The sequence below is a fragment of the Strix uralensis genome, chromosome 3 (genome assembly GCF_047716275.1).
Source record: "Strix uralensis isolate ZFMK-TIS-50842 chromosome 3, bStrUra1, whole genome shotgun sequence".
Lineage (NCBI taxonomy): Eukaryota > Metazoa > Chordata > Aves > Strigiformes > Strigidae > Strix > Strix uralensis.
In genome coordinates this window covers 8528506-8544601 of record NC_133974.1, presented here as the reverse complement: position 1 = coordinate 8544601, position 16096 = coordinate 8528506, and the positions used below count along the sequence as shown (strand labels likewise).

General features: G+C 36.4%; 1 protein-coding gene across 6 annotated transcripts in view; it reads right to left on the bottom strand.

The window, feature by feature from the left end:
• The window catches only part of ATAD2B (ATPase family AAA domain containing 2B), a 78829-nt gene that overhangs the window by 26665 nt on the left and 36068 nt on the right, over positions 1 to 16096 (bottom strand). For 5 of the 6 annotated variants that reach the window (XM_074861472.1, XM_074861468.1, XM_074861469.1 and 2 more), the window contains 7 exons: positions 14197 to 14508; positions 10328 to 10460; positions 8202 to 8388; positions 7339 to 7524; positions 6539 to 6674; positions 6032 to 6228; positions 3357 to 3516 (listed from right to left, as the gene is read on the bottom strand). In XM_074861472.1, the coding sequence (XP_074717573.1) occupies positions 3357 to 3516; positions 6032 to 6228; positions 6539 to 6674; positions 7339 to 7524; positions 8202 to 8388; positions 10328 to 10460; positions 14197 to 14508 (1311 nt within the window). The remainder of the gene's footprint in view (positions 1 to 3356; positions 3517 to 6031; positions 6229 to 6538; positions 6675 to 7338; positions 7525 to 8201; positions 8389 to 10327; positions 10461 to 14196; positions 14509 to 16096) is intronic. The other variant, XM_074861470.1, reaches the window with a different exon arrangement.

Sequence of the window (16096 nt, the reverse complement as noted above, 5' to 3'; positions counted from 1 at the left end):
AGAATCAGCAAGTGTACTAGTTTCTACAGGCAGAACTACACAGTATAACAGAGTACAGTGCAGAGAGGCCCAAAAGTAACAAGAGACTTGTCCAGGAATTAATTTACCCACTGGGGTCTAGGAACATTCATACAATTACACTCCCTGCAAAATCTTACTAGATGTCTCCTGAATCTGTAAGGTAGACCTGGCTTGCTTATATTCATCCCCTGCTGGTTTTTTTAACCTTCAATTATTTTTTAGTTTTTATTTAACAACTGCTAGAAAATTCAAAATTGTGCTAAAACAGATTACCTTATCGCTTATATTGAATAGCTATTTCTCATTTTAATCCATTGAGAAAAACAGCAAGAAATAAGCTTTGAGTTTGCTACATTTTCATCTCTATTTAGGGAACAGGACAAAAAAATATTGCCCACACTGGAAGCTGAAATGACTCATGAAAAAACATTTTTTTCAAAGAAGACCAGTTCCCATACCTTTGAAATACACAAAAGAAATTATGCCAACACTGTTGAATTTTGAAAAGTTATTGTAACTTAATAAGTAAGCCCATATGTGGAGATTGACGTCTAGAATGTTGCTTTACAATGCAACCTACAACACTCATTGTTTGCTTTTAGTACAGACATATTTAATTTGTCAATTCATCCATACTGAATTAATTTTTCTGGCTGATGGAGGTACTTCAGCAGCAAACATCAACATTAATGTCTACAACATATTACACAACTACCAGATTTAATCTGTTTTAGTAATCACTAAAGACAACAATTAAGAATATCAGTGACCATTTATTAAACAAGGTTTATAATTCTAGGAACAGCAAATTTTACAGGTGGAAAAACTGTTGAGTGAAAAAGAATATCCAGTATCCAGCTCACAAGTCCTACATATGTTTTCTGGGGAAATTCACCACCACTTAAATTAACCACAAACTAGAAATATTTACCCTTACATATCTGTGAAGCATTGTATTTTATAATCACAAAAAATACACTGCATTTTTGCAGATGTAATTTTTCAGTATTAGACCTTAAAAAGTTGGTCAGATAATAAAGTTTAAGATGCCCTCACAAAAGAAAAAAAGGGAAAAAAGAAGAAAAAAACCCAAAGAAAAATCAAATCAAGAGTATTTGACTCAACTACTACTTTCCTCTTATCCTGTGATGCGCAAGACTTTCCAATAGATAGTGCTTCAAAGAGGCAAATACTATTATATCTAACACACAATGGTTATGCTTCCATGCCTTTAAGAACATTTTCTGGTCAAACAATGGAGGGAAAGAAAAAAAAAAAAAAACCCACACACCACAATCTTACTGTGTAACCTATCTGAAATCTTATAGCAAAGTACCAGGGAAAAAAACAAAAAAAAGCAGCCAGTTTTGAATATCTGTACTGCATATAAAACCAGCTGGTACTCCTATTGCCTCTTCAACTGAACAACAGGATAGAAGCAGTTACAGTATTATTATTCTGCAAATTCAGTCATGAAGCAGAAGCAAGCATATATGCCCAGCTTTAAAGAACATGAGCATTTATAGGTTAGTCAATGCATCTGAATGCATGTAATGCTTACATACACAGACATGATGTGCTGTTTCAGCAGTGTATGCACACAACAGCTCAAGAAATCTTGCATGCCAGAAGAGCAATACATCATCAATTATTGACAACATAGAGGACAGAACTATCTTTCACTACCTACTTGATGTGAAACTCCAATCCAAAACTTAACCTAGAAATAGCCAGATCCATTTCTCCCAGCTCAGTCCCGATGGCAAGGAAAATAAAAAATATCCCTATTTTGGTTCCCTAAGTAGATTTCTTAAGACTCCTTCTCTTGGGACAAGTTCAATGAAAACTGCCACTAAACGTTTCCCAAGCTGTCTTCGTTATTTTATGTTTCTGCCACACTTGAACCTGCAACTTGTATTATGATACTGAGTAGATCTGACCTTAGCCATCTGTAGTCCTGTAACACCTGCTCTAAAACTTAAAAGAACCTCTTCAGACTACATTACCTAGAATTAAACAACCAAACCCACAGACCAAAATGGCCTAAAAGTGAGAACAAACGGTGTATATTAATGCAAATTTTTCCCAAAGCCCATCACTAAGTCACAAACATATGACAGTCGCATGCAGGAGGTATGTCTCATAGTCCTCATCTTCTACACAGGCGCTCTTTAGAGACACTCCCAAACCCCAAGTGTCCATCAAGGCTTTGATTTGTTCACATCAACTACATATTAGAAGTCCTCAGAAGTGTGTTATCAAGAAGACAGAAAATCTTTTGCTGTATTTTATCAATGTATTTTTTTTAGTTGTAAAACAAAATGCATCATAAATTTAAGAAATAAAAGTTTATTTTCCACAGATACAAACCATGAACCAGCAATGGGTTCAAAAGGCAAATGTGAAAAACAAGCATAACTACCTGACCAAACTATAATGTATCCAGTCCACACATGAGAGATTTGCACACACCACAAGAAAATCAGAAATGTGAGAAGCAAGAAAAGTACAGAAAAATCAGGCTTTAACCCAGTAAAATGATTTCACAAGATTCAATACAAAACTTTTTAACACCTTGGACTGCATTTGTAGATGGATCCAGACTTCCAAGTACCACACATTTTAAATACACCTACATTAAAAGGGTACTTTATTCTTGTTTTATTGATGATTCTCGATGCTGCCAATTGAAAGGTTTTCTTTTGGAAATGTACACTGTAAGACGGCACTAGCAAAGAGTACACAAGATGTTCTTTCCTTAGTTTTGAGCATGAACAGCTTTTACATGCATTTCAGTCTACAAATTCCGTTTTAATTGAAAGCATCCCATCACACTTCGTCAAGACAATACCTTCTAATCTCTCTTAATCAGCTGTAACTGACTTCCTTGCCTGATGATTTATCCTGTTTTATTTCTATCCCCAAATACATAGTTCTTAATTTCTGTGTGTGAATTTCATGCTCTAAGCCGACGTGGAAATAAAGCAGGCCACTGCCAGATTGCACGCAGGATTCTCTACAGAGCTCTCCAAATTACATTGGGGTTTTGTTGCATATACAAAGTCTATTCACTGAAAAGGAGCTATCAAATTGGAAAAGGAACTACAAAACGTAACTTATTAGAAAGCAACTCTGAATGCTGTAGTTCTTCTGCTCTTATAATGTCCCCCAGTGCACCACATGCCTCAGAATACTAAAAGCACAGACCCTTAGGACTTGCTTATCCTAATTATCACACAGCATACAGTTTGTTTAAATGCCCGAGTAGTAACCAAATACGTGATTAAATACCAGACTTTTCGGTTTAGGTAGACCAAAACAAAGCAGGTCCTTACCTCCAGGATCTTTGTCTGGATTGTACTCCAATGCATTGCTGCAGATCAGGTCAATATCTGTTAGGAAATCCTTGGCTGTTAAGTAGTTGTGTTTATCAATTTTGGTTATTACTGTTGATAGGTCCATTGGCTCTTTGATAACTTCAAGGTAATCTGAAACCTATAAACAAAGAGCATACAGAACTGACACAGAACCATATGCATTCCATTTGAACACTGCAAATTTCACATCTTTATACTTATTCATTCCACATGCTTAGCTCTAATACATTAACTCAAATTTTTTTAGAAATCAAAATGTTATGTTGAAAACAGAAGTTTTATCAGACTAAATAAAACACAGGACTTCCAAGGCTACTTTTTCTTCAGTAGCTCACCAATTTATCTTTGAAAATTATTTTAATGGTATTTTTGAGGCAAAACATTTTAACATAAATTTTTAATTTTATTTAGACTGATTTTTTTTTTTAATAGTGTTATAACACTGTCTTGCATTAGAAAGGCAAAAACAATCGGTCTAACTCAAAACCCTAGGAAAAACTAGGGAAGCTATATTTTGTTCACCTTGTAGGTAAGGTTGTTATTAAACTGAATAGTCAAATTATCACTTTTTAAGTACCTTCTATTGAATAGTTCCTTCAATCACTCGTTCAACAAAAAAAGTCAGATTTTATCGATTGAAGACATTAGCCTGACCGTACAGAAGGTCAGTCTAAAGAGAAAGCCTTGTGTCATAGTTCACAGCTTACTATGAACTTAGCTCATAACTGGAGATTTAGCAACCACTAGGGTACACTAAAAAGTATTTAATGTAATTAATGATACCGTAAGAGTCTCAAGCTCGATAGTCAAATGCATCAGCACAGCTGCTATAACAACATTCACCAAAAAAAAAAAAAAAAAAAATCTATGAATTTGTTGTTTACTTCAAGGAAAAAAATCTATACTTGAATGTTTCAATGTGTTTAAGATTACAATTAAAAATACTGGCAGCCTCAGAAACTTGGAGGCGTTTCTTCTTTTGAAATCACCCACGTATGATGGTGGCTGCCAAAATACTGAAGAGTTAAATACATATTCAGATCAAGCCATAATGGCTCCATAAGAATTTTTTTTTAGTAATGTATCTGTAGGCATTCATACAAAAATGTATCACCACATAAACTGACATTAATGCATTACTCCAGTGGACAGAAGTCTATCGCCTAATTCCTTAAATATACACACCGAAATTTATAATGAAAGATTAAAATTGCAAAAATTCTCTTTTTGTCTCCCTCTATGGAAACACGATGATAATTGGTTCAGTGATTGGAAAGCCAAGCCACAGGCTTCCTTTTCTTGTTAGCACATCATCAGAAAGACTATTCATTGGAAACTGTAAACATTGCTGCTGAATTAGTCAGGAAAATCCCTGACTTACCACATAGCAGCATTCTCTGCAACACGAGTAGGAGTAGAACAAACCTAACTATTTTCTAACAAAGTCAAGCAGACAGGCTGCTGTAGAAAAGGATAGTCCTGTGCTTAAATGCACCAAGTGGGACAAAAAGGATTACATTTAATTTTTAGTGCTGTGATATATTAGCAGGGGTTTTGGCAAGTCTTTAAATAACAAATTCACACTTCAATTCTCTCCATCTACACAACAAGGACAGTAATTTCTTCTTTCTTTACATGCCCTTATTCACGTAAGTTTAGACTGCAAGTTCTTTGGGTAATGAAACTGCCTTTACTACAAATATGAACAGGTTCCTACAATAAAGGACCTCCTAAGCAGTTTCATAATAAAAATCAAAACAAAAGTACTACTCAGAGCATGCTCACACCGTAACCTGCCACATTAAAAAGCTCTTGTCAGTCTTTCAAAAACAGTCAGCTACCAAACACTACAGAAAGCTCAAATTAAGAGAGGACTGCAAGGGCCCATGAAAGATGCCTGTTCCATTCTGCATGGAATTTACACGGCAAATCTGCTTTTTACAGTGCTGTACTTCTAATGTCCCATATTCATCTTTTAACGTCTTCCAAAAGAGATGCTTCTCTTCAGAAGCAATTAAGCTGATTTTTTTTAATTAGCTTGCAGCAGGCCAGCATCTAATCTCAAAGTCAGACCGAACACAATCCTATTCATATAGCAGCACCTGAAAATAGATTTGCAGATCAAACTGTCTCATCAGTTAGGTGTGCACACTCCATAATCGACCAGTTAATGCCTTATAATGTGCTACCATCTGTGATTAATGGCATCCACAAGCACTACTGCTGAAATTATTCAACAATACTATTAATGCTGAATACATTACAGAACACAGATCACTTTCCCAATATTATCATGCCTATGATTACAGTGTTGTAAAAGCTTTTATTAAAGAATTATATTTATGGTTTCAAATATTTCAGGAGCACTGGTAGGGATAGGAGTGATGGCATTTTTAAACGCTGATTTCAGTTATAAAATTCACAGGAACGCACAAGGTTTTTCAATAGGTCACCAGTATAGCCAAAGAACATGCTCCAACTCCTTGCAGCTGTGACTATCTCACCAGCTAAAACTCAGCATTTTAGATTGGAATCAAACATCCCTTTTTTCTTATTAACTTATCCATTTCCTTTTTTTAATTTCTTTTTTGAATAATTTCAACTTCATTGTTTGCACATTACTGAAACAAGACCTCTTCAATATCCACCGGTTTGCTGAAGATGTTAAAGCGTTTGTCTGTGGCCAGCCTCTTGGTAACATCCCTGAGAAACAACCGCAGCTCTCTCAATGTGTTCTCTTCCTGGTCCTCCATTCGCTGCTTTTCTGCTTCTGACAGCTCACGGGCAGGACACGGCAGTGCAAGAGGAAGAACTTCCAGAGCACGAAGAGCTAGGGAAAAAAAAAAAAGAAGTCAGACAATGGAAATACTAACAACACAGTGGCTCTTGCAATTATGCCACTCTAAATTTCATTATATATGTAATCTGCCTCATCGATCTATCACTGCACCCTTAACCCCACAGCTCTCCATTTTCCAAAACTGACAACTGTAATGCACGAAATTTATTCTGGGCACTGATTAACACTGTCAAATGTTAATTACAGTACCTGTCATTTACCCACACCTTTTGAAAAAGGAAAATCACAAAATAAAACATTCAGATCACATTATTATTGGTTTTACTGTAACTTAGTTTACCAGCCTGTTTCCTTCTTGGTGGTGGCATCGCTGCCTCATCAAGAATTAACCCTTTGAAAAATCGCAATCTGTCTTCTTCACTTGGTCTTTGAATATAAAAAACCTCTTCATACTGGATTCTGAAAATACATTTCACCTAAAAAAAAAAAAAGCCATATGAAAACTGAAACTCAAAAATACATGATTAATGACCATATTAAAATACTAGCCAAAAATTTTTCAAAATTAGCCACAGGGTAGAAGATAGTAAACTCTACCCAAAGCTGTGTACACAGCCTAGGGAAAACAAACTTTTGTAATTCTCACTGAATTTTCTGTAGGAACTAAACTTGCAGCATCCCATGATCCTAAAAATAGCCACTTCTTCAGTAAAAAGGCAGGGGGGGAGGGGGGGGGGGCGGGGCAGGGCGGGTAGTGTATGGAAATCAAAGAAAATGTTGAAGAAAAAAATTGGAACTCCCCTCCCCCATCCTGAGCCTCAGAAGACGTAAAGCTAAACGTTAGGCCTTTAGACTAAATCTGCATTTAATTATACTGAAGTAATTTGTCAAAATGAACAATTGACAAAATGAACAATTTTGTCTTCTCAGCAAAGTAGCACGGAGATTATGAAAATTGGTAATACGGACGTACAACCCTCATTAAAGAAAATTACAAACATTCAATTAATATTGCACTTTCAGTTTGACGTATTTTAAATTAAGTTAGAAAACCATTGAAAACAGAATGTTTTCACACGACCAAAACATTCTGAAGAGCACATACCTCCCTAACAATGCCTCCTTCCGCAATAAACTTACCTCTTCAGGCAATTCACTATACATGGACTCAGAGGTAGACAGTAGAAATATAGGGGAGAAAGATGGTATATCTTGCAGCAAAGTTAGAAAAGTAGCTCTCACAGTTTCACTGACAGCTTCCCACCAATCACCAATATGAGGCATGTAAACAATACTTGGTACTGTTCTTCGAGCTTCACGAAAGATCTAATTAAAAGAAACAGTGGCATTTAAACTAAGAAACTAATTGTTATTATCACTTATGAGTAATTAAATTCTTATAGACTACAAAATTACTCATGTTTGTGGTATTCTATGTACAAATGTTCCAGTAAAATAAAATTATCTAATGATAAAGGCTTTCTAAACAAGTGTTTGTGACTGTTAGCTGTATCATTCAATTATTTTATGTCAATCCGCTAGGGAGACTACAAAACAACTGCTTGTCATATATGTTTTAAAAACTTGCTAAGACAGAACAATCAGGATGAAAATTAAACTACTTTGCAATCCATGCTAAATTCACCACAAACTGTTGTGAATCCTAAAACATTTGAAATTAAGTCAATGAACCTAGAACCACTGCACACCAATTCATACACAAGCTAGTAAAATGTAAATCAGGAACCAAATACCTAGATTAAGTTTACTTGACATTAGGTATGTGACTGAGGGGGCAAGTTAAAAATGTAATTACTCTAACTAGCCAGCAGAGAAATCTCAATTGCCCTCTAGAGACCCCTTTCTTTTAAACATGAAAATAGAAGGAGCCTAGGAAAACCTGGCTTTTAAGTTACATTCCAGTTAGCTGCCGTTATATTGATGCAACTAATCTGTTCCAGAACTACATAATTTACTCATTACAAGAGAATCTCAAATGTCACCTGTGCACATGATTCTTCAGGCGTTTTGGCACTGACTGAATAAAGTGCTGGCAGATCTAGCCTGTGTACAGAGAATTTTTCAAGAGTGTGCAATAATGCTGGAGCAAGGTGCGAAGTCTGACCCGAACCTCTCTCTCCAGATAGCAGTAATCTTGGTCTGTAAGAGGTTGGCTGGTGATAAGCTGACCTGCGACAGAATAACAGTTACAAAACAATTAATATGCCAATGTTACCAGTGGATGGATATATAGAAGATATTTTAGAATCCAAAAGACTTGCAGTAATGGGTAATAGTTTCTTACAGTAGCCTAAAAGGATTCAACTAACTCTACTATACTTCAACACTACTCCAAGTCTCAGTAACTCGAGCTTTGTCTATTCTTTGATTTCACAACAGTTCAAACTCATCTGTGCAAAGGCACGCGCATATTAAATTCATGAAAATTTTTATTGTAACTACTTAATTTAAAACCAATTCCTTGATCATATAAAAAGATTTAATGGACTTCCAGTGAAGCTATCTATCTAATCATGTCTAGTTCAGTGCTAACGACTAAAGCATTTCTTCAGTAGCCTCAGGAATCCCAGGTCAATCCATTCATCCCTTAAGTGCTACCCAAGATATCCAAGAACCACCTAACATTTCAATACTTCGTTTATTTAAGAAATAGGACCTGAAGTAGGACTGAATAAAATCACTATTCATCTTCTATTCTAGCATATTCATACATCTCTGTTCCATAGATCTCCAGACAGAAGAAAGATTTTAAAGGAAAAGCTGCAAAGATAAACTTATTTTGGTTTTCCTGTTGAGAAGAAATCCTAAGGAGTCCAATACGAGGATTTTTTGGGGTTTGTCTTTGTTCGGGGTTTTTTTGCCCTGTTCTGAGGACGAATGAGACATTAAGAGAGAAGCACTACATTTTTCCATTAAAAGTATTTTCCAGTTATATAAATTGATTATGAAACAAGAAAGTTTTTTAATTAATTTGCATTTTCTCATATTAAGGCACTTTTATCTGCACCTCAATCAGCTCAGGCAGTGAAACAAGACTGGCTGGTTTTATTTCAGGTTAAATATTTTGTAACCGCTATGAACATAAGTTGACCTTTGGCTTTTCAGTTCTGGTGGTGGTGGTTACACTCACAGATACCAATCAAAAATGCTCAGAAAGATAGATTAAGGCAGGCTTACATACTTTACAAAAATAAACATACTCTTTAAGATTATTTTATTTAGTTATACATCCACACAACTACATGTAGTGTTTTGGTTTTGGGTTCCCCCCTCCCAATCTCACAACAAAAGCTTAAATCTGGCATTAAAATACTTGACTATGTACCTCAAACTATTTGAACTTAAATCTTTATTTTTAAACTTAGATTTCCATAAATGCTGTTCTGGCATTACTCTTCAGAACAAAAACTTTAGCGGTTTTCCACAAGATGGCTCTACTAAACAGCGCTACTACTGAACAGTTTTCTTAACCTCATTTTCTTTATTTAGCAAACTCACTGCAGAACCCATCACATAAAGTAGTCTAAAACTGTTCTTAATACAAAGCAAAGAAATGTTAGTTTATTATCGTTAATTACTGTATCCAGTCCAATTTATACAGGAAAGGCTCATCCAAATGTGACACACTATTTCTAAATTCCCATTTTCTTGAAACTTTCCACGAAAAAGAATGGAAAAAAAAAAGATGTTAGAAATGCTGAATGCATTAATTATATAATGTATCCAAACAGCTGCATACACTGAAGCTCAACAATACTTTAGACCAAGAAAAAGCAAACAATCCCTCCAAAATATTTCTACATACCTCTCTTCCCAGTTCTTAATCTTTCAAATCAAAATGGCTTGTTACAATTAAGAATTGCTGTTAACATCCTTACTTATAAGCTACACCTGTCTGTTTCCAAATATTTCTGATTACTGTGTCTGGGATGTGACCTTTCCTAAGACCATTCACAATATCTAAAACTCTTGTCCATACACTTACATGTTTCTTTCTTTACAGAACACCACTGCCACCACAAAGCAAAAGATCATCATTGTTTGCTCTCCTGATGTAAGAATTTCATGGTATAACTATCTGGTGATATGCGTTTAGAGAAATACTTACATTGTAAAATGAAGGTAGGGTTTATGTATAGCAGCTGATGACTGTTTCTTTGGTGATCCTGAGTGACAGCTTGTCTCAAAAATTGATGAAGCATTCTCATCTTCACTACCATCTAATATTAGACTTGGTACATCTGTTCCAAGAAATGTATTAATTAGAACTTTATCACTTCTAAGTACATGCACAACAAACAAGAAAAGACATCACGATTTTCTTCATGTAAATTACAACACATTTTCAAATGTAGAAAAAATGAGTTAAAACTGTCTAAATATCAGAATAAGTACTTATTACTTCAAAAACAAAACCAAATTTAATACTGTAGAAGTCTAATCATAATTACAATTTACTTTTTTAAACCATCAAGCAGAACAACTTCACAAATACAACAAATGTTTACCTTGTTATAAAATGCTTCCTTTGGTTTTATTTTACATCTAGAGGTTTTTCAAGAGTAAAGTTATAAAATCTGTAATTCTTCAGACTATATAGAATTTTGTACTTATTTATTTGTTCTAAGTGCCCAAATTTTTACAGGTGTACTTCTTCCAAAATTATTCTCAGCATGACTACCTAGACAATGTATCTTTATGAAGAATTGTTTTCCACCCTCTGATAATCTGCCAAAGAATATAAAATTACTTTTTATGAAAATCAGTTCAATTCATTCCATGTTTATATACTATACCTTAACCTATTTTAATTCCTTTGCTAATATAGTAGCATAATGAATTGAGGTACTTTCTATATAGCCCTTCAGAAAGAAAAAGCTAAAAGACTGATTACATTCAAAAGACAGACTGCAGGGACAAACAACCGCAAAAAATACAAATACGGCAACAAAAACAACCAGTTGGCAGTTGGAAATCAGCTAAATTAGCTACCAGAGCTGCAATGGGATTAAGAGTAGACCACTGAGATTTGATAATGGGATAAAACTGCAGCAAAATCTTTATTTGCCCCAGAAAGGAGTTTAGTTGGTGTTACCCCTACACAAGCCACTCATTCTCATTCCCATGGAGAAATCAGTCTGCAACAATGGGATGAATATGGTCACAGCCACTCAGCTGTACAGTAAGAGCAGTGCAGAGGCCAGGTCTCCTGAGGAACAAAATGCTCTGCGATGGATGGGGAGCATTTCTGAGAGCAGTCCAGAGTCACTGTAGCACACTGCTGTTCAGAGCAACCACCAGACACCCTAACAGTAGCTCAGGCTGGCCACAGCCACTTAGAAAAATAGACTGCTGGAAATGAAAGTGTGAAACACAGAGATCGAAGTGTTATTCTCAAATATACATGATTTGCCTAATTTACATGAAGCCACAGCACAGGGCAAAGGAATCAACTTCAAGGCAGCGTTAAGTGTTGGATGGAGACACCATCTAAGGGCTACACATCTAGACATATGGTCACAGGAAAAGCTGTTAAAAGACAACGAAGGTTCCCTTAGTTGGCTGTCTGTGTGATGCAAGAAACTGGATTCAGAGTAGGCTGGGCAGGAATATTATTCCATTGGTATAGGATGAGGACATGCCACATCCCTTGGCAAGGCATGATGCAGTCAGACACCTGACAACCATTCCTCAGGGGGCAAAGATAAAAAAGGTTTGTAGACCCCAATCAGTGCCCAAAAGCTAGTCCACAGCAAGAAAAAGTTCAGAAGCTGCTGGACATTTTGCTCCAGGCAAGGGTAAAGGCCTTCAAATCAACTGGATATAGGCCTCCTCACTCTCGGCTCCCTGCAGTCCCTGAACAGGCAGAATTTTTGCTATACCAAATGTAGGCCATAAGGTAGGTCCTATGCTCATGCACTGGACACAGCTTTCGCTTCCTAAAACATAGAATTATTTTAAAAGGCAGCCCATCTTTTAATCCCAAGCATCAAGCCTCTGAGACATCCCTGTGACACCGCTGAGTGTCAGAGTCAATGAATTACAAGAAACAGGAATCATTAGTGAACTGCAAAGACATGTAGAAAACTAGATTTGCAAATTGCAAGCACACCAGTAAGCATCTGCTATAAACCTGGCTCTGACTTCAAGAAAACCCAAAGCCCTAGTGTATAATATACATTTGTATTTAAAATCATTGTACGTGGAAGTGGATTTTGCTGTTTCTAACACAGATTAAGCTTATTATTCAGTATTTTCTCGGGTTTATGGGGGTAAGAAGAAAAACTAAGGTATAGAGAAAATGTTAAAAGAAACCTTAGTTCATGTATCTTCAAAATCAATTATCTACAAACATTTAAAGTAGCCATAGCAGCAGAATTATCTAGTAAAACTACTATTTAAATCAGTGAATGCTTCCAAACTCACTTTGTTAGCAATAATGAGCAGTAATAAATAGGAATGTAAAGAATGTAGGCAAAGAAAATATTCTGAACTAGAACTTTACAAAGACAGAGACACAATTCAATTCTTCAACAATAATGACAGGTTAACAGCATACAGACTTAAGCATCTTAAACAACTTTGGTTACAAGAGCCTAATAGGACAGCCGGAGCCTAATACAATGTAGCTGCAGCTGCAAACCAGCTCACTTCCCCCTACCCACCACCACCCGTTCCCAGGCCCCACCTCGTGCCAACTCCAACACTTGTTAAAGACTCCATCTATCCCACACTCAGCAGAAAACCAACCCAACAAAAATACATCATTTTTGGATGAGTCTGCTGGCTAAAATGGTTTAACAAAGGACCTGACGTACTAAAGTAAGTGGAAGGGATAGCGCTAAAATGCACAGCTGGGCTGGAGGAAATGCAGCAGCCAGCACAAGGATCAGCTTAAGCTGCCTGGGCTGCAGTCTGAAAGCATGCTCTGGAATAGAAATGCAAAGAAAGTCATGGCTGTCACAGATTTACTTTATGACTGGGCTATTTTCAAGTTAATCATGCACAGCCACAAGTACTGTTTACATAGTTGAGGGGGTGAGGGCGATCCCAGATAAGAACAGTAGAAAATAGAATGTCAGTATAAGTAGGTATCAAAACCAACATATCTTGTTCAACATTTAACTTCCAAGAAATGACCAGGGTAACTATTTAAGTACATCTCACAGAAGAGCTGAGTAAAAAAAACCCAGAACCTATTGAGTCACTGCCAGTCAAAACAATCAGTCACATTCCTTCTTATTCCCTGCTTCCTCAACGCACTCACATTGCTCCCACCACAGCAGGGTTCTGGCATACATCTGACCCCTCATTGAGTTGATTTTACTCACTAATTTGGCAAAAAGCTAACTTGACAAAACAGCAAATAGTTCTCCACTTGCTAAGCCAGCAGAATCAACTCAGAGGATCAGGAGTGCATTGGGCCAATTCAAGGGGAGGGAAGCCTCAGGACTTCCTCCTTAACCAGTAGATGACCATTACACAGGCTCAGATATCTTGCCTAACCAGTATCTCACCTGCTGAGCTGCAAGCTCCCCATGGTACTCACTCCTCTGCAGCCTGTTTCTGCATCATCAACAAGGAAAGGACTGGGGACAGCTAACTGACACTCAGGACAGGAGCACCAATGTCAGGTCTTAAGACACTGAGCAACATTATCTCACTATTTTCTTTTGTTCTGCCATCTGACTATGCCCCATTATTTCTTGTATTTCAATTGTAAATTACTTGGGGGTTCTCGTTTTTCCAAGTGGCACTCACACCTATGGAGTCTTGGTCTACATAGGTCAGTTTATTAAATTCTGCAGCAACTTGGAATCAGCAGAAGTAATTATGCAACATCCAAGCAAATTGGATTTACATATTAACAACACTGAACCAAATACACATCAGGTTTAAGGCTAGCAATACTGGAAAGCCAGTTGAAATATTTCCAAACTGAAACTGCAGTCACAAAAAAAATCCCAAAACACATACCTTCACTTTTGTCACCCTGGCTAAATTCAGCATGAGGAAACACTTTGTGTAAAACCTCAAGAAGTTTAGTGAAGGTACGTTCCAACAGTGGTCTGATCACAGGAGACAGCGCATGTCCTGAAGACGTCACGGCACGTTGGGAAGCAGGCACAATATTCTGCATTGCATGATAAAAATCCTGTGCGCTGAGAACTACTGAAGAAACATCAAGCTGTAGTTTCTGACTGCTCACGTAGATCTGAGGATAGCGTCGTCTCAGGGCAATCAAGGCAGCCTCAGTGCAAAGTGCTTTTATGTCAGCTCCACAGTACCCTAGTGCACACAAAAACAAAAATATCTTCCATGAAATAGCATTGCTGTGCTACATGTATTTCAAACATACCTAAAGCTAAAAACAATCAGTAATACTTAATTGTCAAGGTCCACAAAGCATCTGCCAAAAGGTATCAGGTCATAATCCGGTGACAGTGTTGTGTACCAAGATACTATGTACAGGTATACTGAAATATAGTTAAGAAATTCATTCCACACTGAGGTTAAAATGACCTACATTTTCCCTATATAGTGCAATATATAGTGTATTTTCAGCCCAGGGTTACAGGTCTGTCATCACTTTCTTCTTCCTTAATGTCTAGAATATGTGTGCAATTTTAACTGGCTAGCCCCTCTCCTCCTTTTTTACTTTAATATCTCTACATGAATATATTTTTTAATAGCAAAGTAATTTTGTTATACCGGATGAACATCAATGACTTTAAACTTTTACAGACTGAGAAAATGAGCAGTATAAAGAAAAATGTTTCATGAGTAGAATATGGAAGAGATGAAGTCTGTTAAAAAAGCATACTGTGGAATCTTGGAAAAATGTGACTTTTACTATCAAGAAAAATGTTTCAGGCTTTTTAGAGTTTCATAATTTTACTAGTATAACCGAAACAGTAGAAAAACTATTAAAAAGCATTGCAATTTTAATTTAGCCTAGCTTCATAAATATCTACAGGTGGCTACCTGTAATTGCTTAATCATCATTACTGAAAAACACAGATCTGGTAATTATGAAATACTGAAAGACTTAATACCTCTGTGTCCTCTGCAATACTAATGGTCTGGGGGGTTTCTCCAGAGCTAGAAATTAGATTTCCATTTTTTCCCTATCTCTCAGCAAGAGACATTAATATGCCACTGTATTTTGTAGCACCATAGCTCCATCTTTCAAAAAATGTAAAACACTATACCAGTGGGAAAACTCTTTTAGAGAGTTATAGTCACTATAGGAAAAAGCATGTTGCACTGAGGTATTGCCACATAAAAGTTCATGGGATTACAACAAAGTGTTTATAACAGCTAATTCATCAATTCTTTAGCTAAATTATTCTTAATCAACCTTTTTTTAACCAGGCCTCCTCTTCCCCACCAGGTCTTACACCATTTGTACTTTTTCTACTCTATTTTTCTATTGGTCTTTTGGCAGCACCAAGGCCCAAAACTGAAGCCTGGCTTGTTTCTCTCTCTTTATCCTCTGATGTTTTCAGTGCTGCTGGCACACATATTTTTACAAGATCCATACAGCAACAAGGAACAAAGCTGATTCCACACACAGTGTTGAAAAATAAAAAAGGGAATAATTAATATGGAAAATAGACAATTTTCCATCTCCAACTTTCAGATATGTAAATTTGGAGGATAATAATAAAAATATACCAACTTTTCAGCTATAAAGGTGACTTAAATCAGCTGAGACTTCCAATTCCACCCAAGTTTCTTATATATACTTGAAAATAATTTTTAAGAAGCAAAAAAACCCACACAGATGGAAGGTCACCATAAATATCAGACTCCTCCTGCAACTTTAAAACTAAGCTTTGTAATTTTATAAAAAGGTTAATAGCTATAATTGTGT